We start from the raw sequence: 12679 nt of genomic DNA on the forward strand, positions 1-12679 counted from the left end.
ATTACTCTGCAGCGTGCAATGGAATCTGGAACAAAATTGGAAGAAACAATTATACTGTATTATACTTTGGAACTTTTAAATATTTTACAAAGTTTACACAATAAGGCAAACATGGTTCATAACTCCATTCTGCCCAACAATTTACTATTATTGAACGAAGATGGAGCAGAATTATCAGATTGGACAATCAACGGAAAAGGATGGAACACGAAAGGTTTAATGTTAACAGACTTTTCCAAAGCACTCAATCTTGACCTATTTCCAAGTCATGTGAAATTCTCGTGTGCAGCCGACCCAAAAACTCTTCCTCAAGTATTTACAAACGTTTCTAGACATCCTTCCTCGTGGAAATATTCCGCAGATACATGGAGTGTTTGCTCCATTCTACATCAATTATTATTCAAGAATAACATGGAAGTGTTGACAAAACAAGATCAATATCACATCAAAGAGTCAATTCGACGCTATTGGAAGTTTAAGGATATTTGGCAATATTTATTTGAGACGTTGTTGAATCAAGATCAACGGCATCCAAACCAAAGACCAGATTACTCGATATTGATTTCCATGTGTCAACAAGCGCTAGGATCATCCGGAGATACCGTTAAGGCATTGTTTTTACGTTTCATTGTTTCCTTGTCCTCCAAATAATCATCAACGCATTCTAATAAATACCCTGCAGTAGTTTGAAAAATGAGAGCCGCTGGATCCGGTGCCACTACGTGGGCTCTGGCTGCGGATTTGTCAGGGCCCTCTAGCCGACTCAAATCTCACTCTTTATTTACAAAGAGTTATTGCTGAAGTATCTCAAGACAAATTCAAATGCACTCAAGACTTTAGAGGAGTTCTGAAAACACCTTTGCCATCTAAATACGCCACTGGACTAACCAATTTAGAGTCTTTTCAAATTAAACCAAACGTTCACAAAAGCATCATCAAAGAAATTGCAAAATGCAACAACTCTATTTGGAATAACAGAAATGTATAAACTGAAATCTTGCGAGAGCTGAAGAACCAAGTGAATCAACTGAACGGAACTGGGAGATCATGAATTCTCCTTTCCCCTCAGAATATTTGGTAGTACCTTCTCGCTCTGAATGTGTGGGTTGTGAAATCAAGAATAACGTGTTGTTTTTAGAGATTGATGTTCGAACGGAATCAAATTTTTTGCAAGCCAACGTCGATTTGAAAAACACTAAAAAAAAATGACCAATGATGTCAAACGACGAACCTTTCAAACCAGAAATGATCACCAAGAAAAACATGCTGATCTCTAATCAAACGTTGGCACAACACCATTTCATCAACTGTGACTTATTGCAATGCCATCTTTTGAATTGTAAATTAGACAACTGCCGAGTTCTAAACGGAAACGCAGTGAATTGTGAGTTTGATCATGGCACCGTTAACGGAACAAGTCTCAATCGATGCACTTTTAAAAATCAATCAAGCATTCAAAATGTCAATAGTTTGAATTGTTGTTTTGAAAATTCTCAAATTTCAGCAAGTTATTTCAATTCATGTCACTTGGCAGAGACGTGTTCCGTATCTCACACAGGTTATTCACTCGATACTTACATTTCTCCTGGTTGCAAAATTCATGGCTCTGGAATTCAGATACATCCCAAGAACGAGGAAAATAAATAATAATAATATTAATACTTTGCGAGTGGTTAAGGGTTAATAGAGCTATTTACTTGGTCATTTCTTTAATCATAAACAAATTCAAATTTCAAAAACACTTTTCCTTTCACTTTCTCAGCCTCTTTGGCTTTGGTGTGCTTGAGTGGATTGGGCTTGAGAGGATAGGCAAAGCATCCTTCTTGAACATCTTTCACATTCAGTAACACCATTCCCATATAGTTATCTTTGTGCAGAGTTTCCTTGTCATACATGTGGAAGGCAAGTACTCGATTATCTGCTTTAATATCTCCAATCAATCGACTTTTGAATGATTTGCATGTAATGAAATGTATCAAGATGGAAAAAGAAATGGATTCAAAAAAAAATTCAAAAAAGTAATGAGGAACGGTATTCAAAAAAAATTCAAAAAAGTAATGAACGTTGGTCCAAAGTGAGGAAAGTGAAAATTCAGCGCTGAACCGCTTGTAACAACTTACATTTGAAAAGTCTCATTCCAAACAGGATTCAAAGTCTTCTTGATGGTATGTGTCACAAATAATGCAGTCTTCTTCTTACTCACTTTCTTTTTACCATCATCAAATTTGGCAACAATGTATGGATCTGAATTTTTATCATTATACACTGCCAAATCTTCAGCTCGATCAATGGTAATATTTAAATGTTTTGGAGGAGATGGCAGCAAGACAGCATAATCTGTCAAATTAATCTTCATGACACATTTGATACTAATCATGTGTGTAGCAACATCTTTCATGGTTGCCAACACGGTTAATAATTCACCTTGTTTTTTCCATCCACATTTGAGAGGATCCACGACAAGTCTGAATTTCTCTCCTCCCACTGTTTGATCAAAGAATTTCAACACAAGAGTACTCTGAGTATGGTTCGAAGGAATATCTTTGGATAATTCCAAACATAGAATGATTCCAAGCATTTGATTTTGAAGTTCATAATCCTTGTAAGCAATTTCAAATCTTGAATTTTCTCCTGGAAGTGAAAATCTCTTACTGTTCATAATAATTTCAACACTCATTGGATTTCCATATCTACTGTTTTGTTCATTCACTTCGGTCACATTGGTTGGTGTTAAAATATGAAGTTTTGGTTTGTAAGAAATGTCTGAACATTCCAAACTAATGACTGATGTGAAAATCTCCTTATATAAATCAGATACAAATGGGTGAGTGACACATTCATTTGGATGCATTAACTTGAATGGTGGTCTTGCTTTGACAAATTCTGAAAGCATTTCTTGTCGTATTTTCTCAACCCAATTTGAATCTTTGGCAAGTTCTTTACGAATGGGACACACTTTCCATAAATCACTCTGTTGATCTACTTTTTCTAATTTCAATAAAAGTACTTCAGCTTCGAATTCTGGTTTGATGACATGCTTTTCTTTCAATTTGATTTTTTTGAGTTTTTCTTCTTGTTCTTTTGCATCCAAATCTTGAATGGAGACACCAAATAACTCTTCATTCTTTTCTTCGTCACAAATAATCATTCTCATAGATTCATCTTGAATGCACTTGACAAATTCATCCGAAAGACTTCTCTCTTTCACTTCATCAGTAAAATCAGTGTCATAGTATGGATATGGTTCTGCCTTGTAAGTGACACATGGAATTCGTAGTGCTAGTTTGATGAATGCTGTTTTCAAATTTGGTAAATTGGCCATATGTTCTTTCATTCCTAATTGGAAGAGTGGCATGTATTTGCTTTTCACTGGTTTTGCTGATTCATGGTGAATGTGATAACCATAATTATCAAAGAAACACACATCCAAATTGTAATAAGGTTTTTTAGATAATTTTCTTGAGAATCCATCTTCATCGTCATCGTCTTCATCGTCCATGAATAGATATGGAGCTAGTCTTTTTCCTAATCTGAGTTTACAAAGAAGAGGTTTTTGAAGTGAAAATTCAACTGTTGTGGTCATGGTTGAAGATGAATTTGAGAGCATTGGACAAGTATTCACAGTGTCAGAAAGTGGAGATACAATTGGTAAATGTCTCACAGCATATCGATAAGCACCCAATGGTCCATGTTGATCCGTGTATTGATCCATGTTATAGAGCTCCCATCGAGATTCAGAGGAATTACCATTGTCTGGTAATCTCTTAAGGAAACCCCAAATTAAAGTGCTTTCATTTCCTGGAGAGGCAACAATCGATGTCACAAGTTCCTTCTTTTCATTGAATACTTTCATGACACTGTCTTTCACTCGGATAAAATTAGTTTCAGCATTGCCCTGAAATACAGAAATGAATAAAATTTTGTCCACTTGCGACGGTATGTGATTCAAATCAATAGAGAAGGTGGCATCTGATTTCGTATCCGTTCTTCCTGATATTACTGGTTTTTCTTTTCCTGGTACAAAAACTGGTTCTCCAATGTGTTTGATTGCATAATTACCTCGATCCAATAAAATTGCTTTGGAATTGATACTAAATTTCTTTCCGACCAGAATGTGATTAATTTCAAAGGTATAACAACGAACACTTTGAATTTTCAATGAGGAGAGCACAACTGAATTGTTCTTTTTTAACTCAAAGTACTTGTATGGTTGACGAAGAACTGCAGCTGTTTCATCCGATGAGTATACTATTTTCACAATCGAGTGTGTGTGTGCGTGTCGTCCATCCATGAGAGGATGATGATGGTGTCACGTCCAGAGGTTTCCCAAAATGTGTGTGTGATCATACACACCAATGGTTAAGATTGATCATGAGAATTGATCCATGTTTAAAATATAAAATCATCAATGTTGTTGTTACAATATCTACAAGGTCTACACAACTTACATTCTCCCAAACTTTGATGAATGAGTCCATATTTGTAAGCATCCATAATCGAGGGTGAATTTGGACCTAAATTCACACCAATGGTATCCATGGCACAAACATTATTTTGATTCATCACTTCAGGATCCATCCATAACACAAGACTCAAAAACACACAATTCTTATTCTGTTTGGTCAATGACTGATAAGGAAAGACAAGCTTATTCTCTGATTTAAATTCAGTTTTCGAGAGATGTGGTAACTCTCCCACCAAATGTTTTCCCCATTCCACAACTAGATTAGATTGTGGAGTTAACACACTTGCAAAATCACCTTCCAAATAAAAGACCACACATTTCGTTCTTCCTCGATAGGCTCTCAAAGGATCTGCCAATGCTTTTAAATTCTCACTTCTACTATCATCATCATTCTCTGCATTGATAAGACCTAATTCTTGAGCAATTTCAAATTTTGAAGGATACAAAGCTTCAACAAAATTCATTCCTTTCAATGATTGTTTTTGAAAGTCCTTTAAAAAGTGTTTAAAACCAGTATCGAGTGGTTCTTTAGGATGTGTGAAAAGTGGAGACAAATTTGGTTTCATGATAAATGATTGTGAAAACTCTCCATCATTTTCTGTTTGATTCGATGATTTCAAATGTAGAGTTTTATGAAAATTGGAAAGTTGAAAGAGTCTACTTTGTGGAGGTACTTTGTTATTGGGAATGTGATGACCATCAAAGACCACTGTTGTGAGGACAATATTAAAAAACATGTTTGAGTGTTCATTTAGTCGTGGTGAATCATGTGATGTGTGTGTGATTCATTCATTGGATCATCAAATGTGTGTGCGTGTGTTACATTCATGTATATAATTGTGTGTATATAGGTGATAATAATAATTGTGTATATATGTGTGAATGTGATAATAATAATGATTCAATAACATGAAAAGTGAGACAAACAGTCCACACCATGGTTTGTTGTATTTGGAAATATTTCAGTTCCAGGGTGAGTCGAATGGTGTGTGTTCCGTTCATGTATCACCATCATGAGAACAAGATCATTGTTCGATTAATTGAATTGTTAAATGATGAATTCAATCATCACGATCATAATGGTGATGATCCGATCCAAAATACAAGTCAGTGATATTTAACAATGTTCAAAAGAGAGATCTCTACTCACCATCAGTTACAAAACCAAATTCGTTGAGTTGAATGCATCCCATTCGTAAATGTGATGGTGAAGATGGGTTTTGCTTGCAGTATGTAAATTGAATTTCAATAGCATCTTGTAGAGGGAGAAGTTGTGTGGGTGGTCGAGTGTTAGGGACTTGAGACATTTTTTGGTTTAGAAAGGCGTCACAGTCCTGTCATTTGTCATTATTTTGAGAGTGCATTTCATCAGCGATCTTGTTACTATCACTGATTCAAAACACCTCAAAAGAACGTTGAGGCTTGAAATTAGAACGTTGATGCGCTCAGGTTTTTAGAAGGAGAGAAATTGCAAAGTCAAATGATTACAGTAAATTCCTTAATGGTTGTTCAAGATGAAATCCATATGATCGGATCTTTACATGGCTTTTCTTGATTCAACAGAATTTTAGGCAAGCAGAAGAGTAAATTGGATTTAATGTTGTGAAAAGCTTTTCATTAATGACTCTTTTCGAATTTCGACAATTCTTCATGCAATACCCAAAAACTTGGAAACCCAACAATCAATGTCTGTATTGTATATTTCCACAACACACTTTCATCTCTTTTTACCTGATGAGTTTTAAAGAATGAATGAATTTGTCCATAACACACCACTGATTCAATGATATGAACCAATACAGCTCCATAAAATCCAATTCTCAACCAATATTGATAACCCGCAAATAACTTGAAAAATGATGAAAGGAATTTAATAGAATTAAGATCGGGATGAAAAGATATATAGCCATGGAGTATAAAACCTCCGACAAGAAGTAATGAAAGAAAGAACGGTGAAAATCGGAATTTCAATCCTTGTTGTGGATGTACACGAGAGGTGGATGGATGTTTTAATGATGATGAGGATGCTAGATGGGAGGAAGAATCCGTCTGTGGTTGATTGGAAATGTCTTCAAATTTTACCATTTTTTTATTGTTAGAAAACTATTTCAAATTGATCATGATTGTTCAATCATGTTGATGCGTGAGATCCCAATTATGATTGTGTTCTCTCTCGCTCAACTGTATTCTGAGAATTCGACAAGTGTTTCCATTTGATCCAGCTTGATTGTTACGATCCTGTCAACTTGTCATACTATTATTTCACAACGTTGTGTTATGACGACGACAACATCTTATTGAGGACAATTAGCTCCTATCAAGTTAATGAAATGTGAGGGAAATGCTGCGTACGATAACAATATTAAGGCAGCCAAAATACAAATATATGAAATGATAATGACCACTCGTTCAGGCAATAATGTTCCTCTCAATTCCAAAAAACTTAATCCACAAATCATGGAAGTCACAATGGCAAAGAATGAATAGACCAATATTGGAAAACTTCCTCTTCCCTTAAACAAGTACTCTGCATAATTTAACAGTAAAATACTTCCATACCAAATTAATCCTTGAAAGAAGGAACTTATTAATCCCAAAATTCGATAACCTCGAATGTTCTGACCTGACATACAGACACATCCACCTGAGCAAAGAGCCATTTTCTTAATGGTTCGATTGTACAACAAGAGCAAGACACACGCAATGAAAACGAAACAGTATGAAATGGGAAATGAAATTCCATTAATAAAAACCTTCGATTGGAACTGATTGAGCGGAGGAGTGGATGTAGAAGAAGAGGATGGATCATCATTTGGATTTTTCACTTTCTGCAACTTGGTCATCAATGAAAATGAATGATTGGTCACATTGGCTAAGAATGCTCCTTCATATAAAAAGTACAAGATGGAAGCTAATACAGTGACAAACATGGCAATATAGAATTTGATCACTACTCTCATTTTGATGGTTCTTGCAACATTCTTATTACTATTTGCTTCTTTTTTTGCCACTTCGGTCCAATTCACTGCTGCAGTCATGTGTTCTCTTCCACTGCCAGTACTCATTTCAAGTTCAGTTCGTTGTTCACGAGTGTTTCTCTCTACAAATACATATGCAATGGCTAGTGAAATTAATCCAATTAACATGACAGGAATTGCAATACAATACACAATTCCCTTGGAACTATTCACATAAAAATGGTATTGAACAGGTACAGGGAGAATGACAGGATACGAAGTTGCATCATTGTTACTCCAAATATAATCAATATCAGTTCCAGCAATCCAATGAGCCATCATCACAAAAAACACACCCACTCCATACACCATTTTGGTACTCCATCCAAATCCAATCCATTCTGTGGCAAGTGCCCAAGTCGAAAAGCTCAATAACACCCAAAAACAATGTGCAATAATCACACTCACCCAATCCTCTGCTTGAAACATGGCGACTTGATCGGTCGTAGTGGTGCCACTACCACCTGTAACAATCATTGTTGAACTCGTGGTGGTGGAATTTAATCGAGTTCCATTCAATGATGTTGTGAAATAATATTCGAGCGAAGAGATGGGGACCAGTCCTTGACAAAAGAGTGCAACGATTGGCCAAAATACCAATGCAAAGAAACTGATTTGAATCCATGAATTTTCAAATTTCCATAATGTCTTTCGATGTAATAATTTGGTCAAGATGGGAGTTGGAACGAGAAAGAGAATGCCAAGAATACCACCCAAGCACGCACAGAGGAATCCGAGACCAGCGTCTTGTGAAGAGATCATGTAGGGACAAATGAATGAGGCGGAGGTATTGTTGGTCGTGTAGTTTGAGCTCATTTCAGCAATGTTTTAAAAGTAATTGGATAATGACAATTTTGTTTTGAATGAAAATAACATGCATCTTCATCATCACTGCATCAAGAGAACGTGTTGCGACGACATCAGGTAATGACTTGTCATGTTTCGTTTTTTTGAGTCCGATCTAAAAAAGAACTGGGAAAAGTGATCAGTTCATGACAAAGTTACTAATTCAATGAAATTGAAAAAGGGATGCCAACATGTTCATTCCACTCAGTAAAATTAACATATGCACTACAATAAATATGTAAGTGGTTACCCAAACTCTGAACAAAATAATTGAAAAAAGGGAATCTCTGGAATATCGATGTTTTATGGATTTGCCTTCAAATAAGTATTCACTTCTGTTGTAATTTCTGTCAAATTAAAACCGAGTAAATTTGCAACAATTTTACCCAAATCAGTATTGTCTCTGTTTCCATAATAATTTTGTGATCCAGGTCCAAAACTATAAACATTCACATCGACAGCGGTGTGACCTCGTGTTGAGAATCCAATTCTTGCTCTTCTATTAATGACCTCATCAATTCCAAACATGAGAGGAGGTTGAATACTTTGCATTAATTTGTGTTCATCAAAGGTTAAATTTGGAATTCCATTTTCAGATAATACAAGTGATACTTGTGTGAAATTAGTTGGATCTGTAATCAGATTAGCAATATATTCAGTACTGTGTTTGATGGGACGAATTTGTTCAGTATAGAATGCATATTCAGAATCACCATCCACGTCTCTATTGAGAGTGATACCACCTGTCTCATGATCTGCAGTTGAGATGACAAGAGTATCTGGATTATTTGCAGCAAATTCTTGAACAATTTTAAAAGCTTCATTGTAAGCAATGACTTCTTGCCATTGACAAGCAATATCATTGGAGTGAGCACTAAGATTGAAGTAATTCAAATTTTCAATTTTCAAATTACCCAATGAAGATTGGTTTGAATAATTTTCAAATCACCAAATGATTGTAATTTTATCATTTCATTATAATAATTTTTAAAAATGTTAATGTCCATTGTACTTACCAATGATCAATTCTTGAACCTTCTACCATCAAAAAGAATCCATTCTTATTGTCCTTACTAATAAGTTCTAAGGCCTTTGTTGTCATTTGAGGAAGTGTTGGTTCAGGTTCATTTGTTTTCAATCGATCAATCGTGTATTTCATGGTGGTTGGAGCAAATAATCCCAAGAGAGGAAGTTTATCAACTTTTAACAACTCATCCACATTGGTAACGTATTGATAGCCTTGATCTTTGGCAGTCTTTGTTCAAAATTTTAACCCATTGTTTTTGTCAATTTTATAAGATACCATGAATAGTAGTATCATACATGTCATGATAAGACAACTTGTGTGAAAAAAATCATTTTGCATACCTGAACAAGATCAATAGAGTCCTTTCTTAAACTACCACTCGATTCTTTTGGAAGAAAATAAGATCTACCACCTCCCAAGATGATATCAATTCCATATTTTCTGTCGTGTATTTTACCAAAGAGATCTGCCATCATACGAATTTGTTGATATGCAATTTTATCTTGCATGGATCTATATGAAACGTGAGCTATATTATTGATCATTGCAAAGAATAAGTGTCTAATAATAACACTTTTTAAAATTTCATTGAAACCTACCAGAGAAGGCAGCTGGTGTGGCATCTGTGACAGGATTTGTGGCCACCAAACCTAATCATCCAATATTTGTAAAATTTTTAAATTCAATATATTTTACGATTGACAATCCTTACCTGTTCTCATTCCCTTCTTTAAGGCTGCTTCCAATAATGTACCACATGGCTTCTTTGATGGATCAACACCAATTGCTCCATTATAACTCTTCAATGCACATGAAAAAGCAGTAGCCCCTGCAGCACTATCTGTGACATCACTATCGGATGAAAAAGTTCTTGAACTACCCACAAGAAATGAGTCTAATGCCAGCGACTTGTTGTGTTCGACAGAATTTTTCATCATTACTCTGGCAAATGTTTGAGCTGCTGGTCCAAATCCATCTCCAATCATAACTATGCGTGTGTGAGAATTATTATTTTGAAATTGTCATCGAATTGTACAGTGCTACAAAATTGGAAATTGAGCGAAACCTACAAATGACATTCTTTGGAATGACAATATCTTCAGTATGTTGTCTCAACCCAATCACATACAATACAATATTCAAACTAGCAAGTTAAACATTTCGTGTTGTGAAGATTTGAATTTCAAAATTTCATCATCAGATATTTTCACATCATTTCTCATTCTCATCAACTACATACGTCAATGAAAGCATTACCAAAATTCCCATTCCGATGAGCATGTAAATCATCCAAGTAGGCGTACGTTTCAAACTTGCAGAGAATGAACTACTCGTGTGGTTGCCATCATTGGATGATGAAATACCTCCGAGACCTCTCTCTAAACGATCACTTCGGATGTGCCTAGTCTCGAGTTCACGGTTATCATCGTATTCCATTTTTTGAATTGTGTGTGGAATCTTGTTATCGTCTGATCAGCTTTCAAAGATTATTGAGCGTCTCATTGAGAGGTTTCAACAGGATAAAAAACAGACTAATAAAATAATAGATTTGATTTGGAACTTTGTTACGTCATGATCGCAGCTTCTAATTCTTGAAGCAGCAACGTAACTGAGGAAGCAATTCGATCCCAACCATTTGATTTTATTAAATAATTTAAAAAAATGCATCAACTGCAGCCCGATAAGAAAAGGCTTTGCTTTGAGGTATCACCTGTTTGGACCATTGTATTCTTATTCATTGTTATGGGCTTGATCTTTTTTGCCATAGCGATCGGAGGAATATTTGGACCAGATTCAATAGAAATTGTAAAAGCAACGGATAGCCAAGGAAAGGAAGAAATATTAGAATTTTCTCCCGAAGTATGGAAAGCCACTCTCCAAGGCCAAGAAATTTCAGGAACGTTTGACGACCTCAGCGTTTTTAATGATGAAATTCTTTTTACTGTCGTGTTTTTCAAAAATTCTAGTCTTCAATCATTCGGATTTCAGGATATGATGGAAATGAACATTGGTGTCATGGGAACCAATGACGATCGAAATTGGGTCGAGGTTGCACCATCTAACTCTCATAAGAGAGAATTAACATGCCCTCAAGGCTCGGCCACATGTCAACCATTGACACTATTTCAATTAACAAAAATTTCCTTCAAAAAGTACAAAGCAACAATTAAGATTACAAATCAAGGCAAACAAGCTGATATGGATCTGTTTGAACCCAAATTATTTTTCAGCTATGCTAGTATGAATGATGCGTTTGTCAAGCTAGAAATTGGTAGGTTCTTTAGGATATGCTGAATTTATCATCTCTTGCGTTATGCTTTGGGCTCCAACTGCATGAACAGCTTTCCGATATATATTTTTATTCTTTAATGTCGCTATTCTCACTCTGTTCCTGATCTATACCAGATACAAGGTAAGTGGGTTAAAACATGCTCTTAGCTTACAAAATTCAAAATACTAGCAACCATTCTCGTTATGGCATACAGAGCAAAAGTGGATTGCCTTTGTTCTATTTTTCTTAATTCTGTATAACAGTAAGTTGTTAACATGTAAGACATTTTGAACAGGTAACAAACTCAAATCTCTAGATCCCATCTACGTACTTCAATACTTATCTGACCTGTGGCTCTTTAATTTATTGAATATTCTCTTCAAGGTTACATATATTGCCATCTTATTATTCAGTTTTTTAGTGTTCACACACTCAATTTATACCAAAGAGGAGAACCGTGGCGTATTTTCATTCTACTTCCCAAAGGGAATCCTTGTAGTCACACTCTGGATTCTAACTGTGGTGTCTTTTATTTTGGTTAGCGTCACCAAGAAGTATGATATTGCTTATGCGTTTGAAGAGCTTGCTTATCACAATTTTATTGCTGCTGCCATTGTCTCTCTATTGGGAGTATATATTTTACTTCTTCTCTACTATATTGTCAGAGGAATCGGAATGATGAAAGATCTTCCAACAAAATACTCTGCAAAGTTTAAGGTCGTTTATGGAGTGACTTTGTTTGTTTTAGTCGTGGCCATTGCCGCCTCAGTAATTTCATACTCGTTTGGTAAGCTCACATCCTTCTTGTTTTTAGCAACATTGGCCTTGCTCAATTTATGGCCTTTTGCATTAGCAATTTTCTTCCTTCCATCCAATGAAAAACATATTGGAGAAGATAAGGACGAAATCAGAATTCTTCAAGGTGCGGATGAGGAAGACGATGAAGAGCTAGTTGTTCAAGAAGAAGATGAAGAAGAATAACTTTCAATACGTATTTCCATGGAAAGACCAACAAGTAAACTTGAAAGTTAATTAAACATTTAAAATTTGTT

General features: G+C 35.5%; 6 protein-coding genes across 6 annotated transcripts; 2 read left to right on the plus strand and 4 right to left on the minus strand.

Annotated features, from left to right (window-relative positions):
* Positions 1 to 18: 18 nt before the first annotated feature.
* Positions 19 to 651, plus strand: C9374_003354 (uncharacterized protein; the record flags this gene model as incomplete). The annotated part of the gene is made up of 1 exon (XM_044692873.1): positions 19 to 651. One exon carries the CDS (start codon positions 19 to 21, stop codon positions 649 to 651), a length of 633 nt encoding a protein of 210 aa, XP_044549532.1.
* Positions 652 to 1709: 1058 nt separating this feature from the next.
* On the minus strand, positions 1710 to 5772 carry C9374_003355 (uncharacterized protein; the record flags this gene model as incomplete). The annotated part of the gene is made up of 4 exons (XM_044692874.1): positions 1710 to 1944; positions 2121 to 4248; positions 4449 to 5174; positions 5616 to 5772. The coding sequence occupies 4 exons, from the start codon at positions 5770 to 5772 to the stop codon at positions 1710 to 1712; spliced, it is 3246 nt and encodes a 1081-aa protein (XP_044549533.1).
* Positions 5773 to 6082: 310 nt separating this feature from the next.
* Positions 6083 to 6550, minus strand: C9374_003356 (uncharacterized protein; the record flags this gene model as incomplete). The annotated part of the gene is made up of 1 exon (XM_044692875.1): positions 6083 to 6550. The coding sequence occupies one exon, from the start codon at positions 6548 to 6550 to the stop codon at positions 6083 to 6085; it is 468 nt and encodes a 155-aa protein (XP_044549534.1).
* Positions 6551 to 6759: 209 nt separating this feature from the next.
* C9374_003357 (uncharacterized protein) lies at positions 6760 to 8298 on the minus strand (the record flags this gene model as incomplete). The annotated part of the gene is made up of 1 exon (XM_044692876.1): positions 6760 to 8298. One exon carries the CDS (start codon positions 8296 to 8298, stop codon positions 6760 to 6762), a length of 1539 nt encoding a protein of 512 aa, XP_044549535.1.
* A 333-nt stretch (positions 8299 to 8631) lies between these two features.
* Positions 8632 to 10792, minus strand: C9374_003358 (uncharacterized protein; the record flags this gene model as incomplete). The annotated part of the gene is made up of 7 exons (XM_044692877.1): positions 8632 to 9202; positions 9345 to 9583; positions 9697 to 9884; positions 9955 to 10005; positions 10068 to 10343; positions 10426 to 10499; positions 10596 to 10792. The coding sequence occupies 7 exons, from the start codon at positions 10790 to 10792 to the stop codon at positions 8632 to 8634; spliced, it is 1596 nt and encodes a 531-aa protein (XP_044549536.1).
* A 225-nt stretch (positions 10793 to 11017) lies between these two features.
* On the plus strand, positions 11018 to 12608 carry C9374_003359 (uncharacterized protein; the record flags this gene model as incomplete). The annotated part of the gene is made up of 4 exons (XM_044692878.1): positions 11018 to 11627; positions 11698 to 11768; positions 11817 to 11889; positions 11944 to 12608. The coding sequence occupies 4 exons, from the start codon at positions 11018 to 11020 to the stop codon at positions 12606 to 12608; spliced, it is 1419 nt and encodes a 472-aa protein (XP_044549537.1).
* Between the last annotated feature and the right edge of the window lie 71 nt (positions 12609 to 12679).

This window comes from Naegleria lovaniensis (genome assembly GCF_003324165.1).
Source record: "Naegleria lovaniensis strain ATCC 30569 chromosome Unknown tig019, whole genome shotgun sequence".
In the NCBI taxonomy this organism is placed as follows: Eukaryota; Heterolobosea; class Eutetramitea; order Acrasida; family Naegleriidae; genus Naegleria; species Naegleria lovaniensis.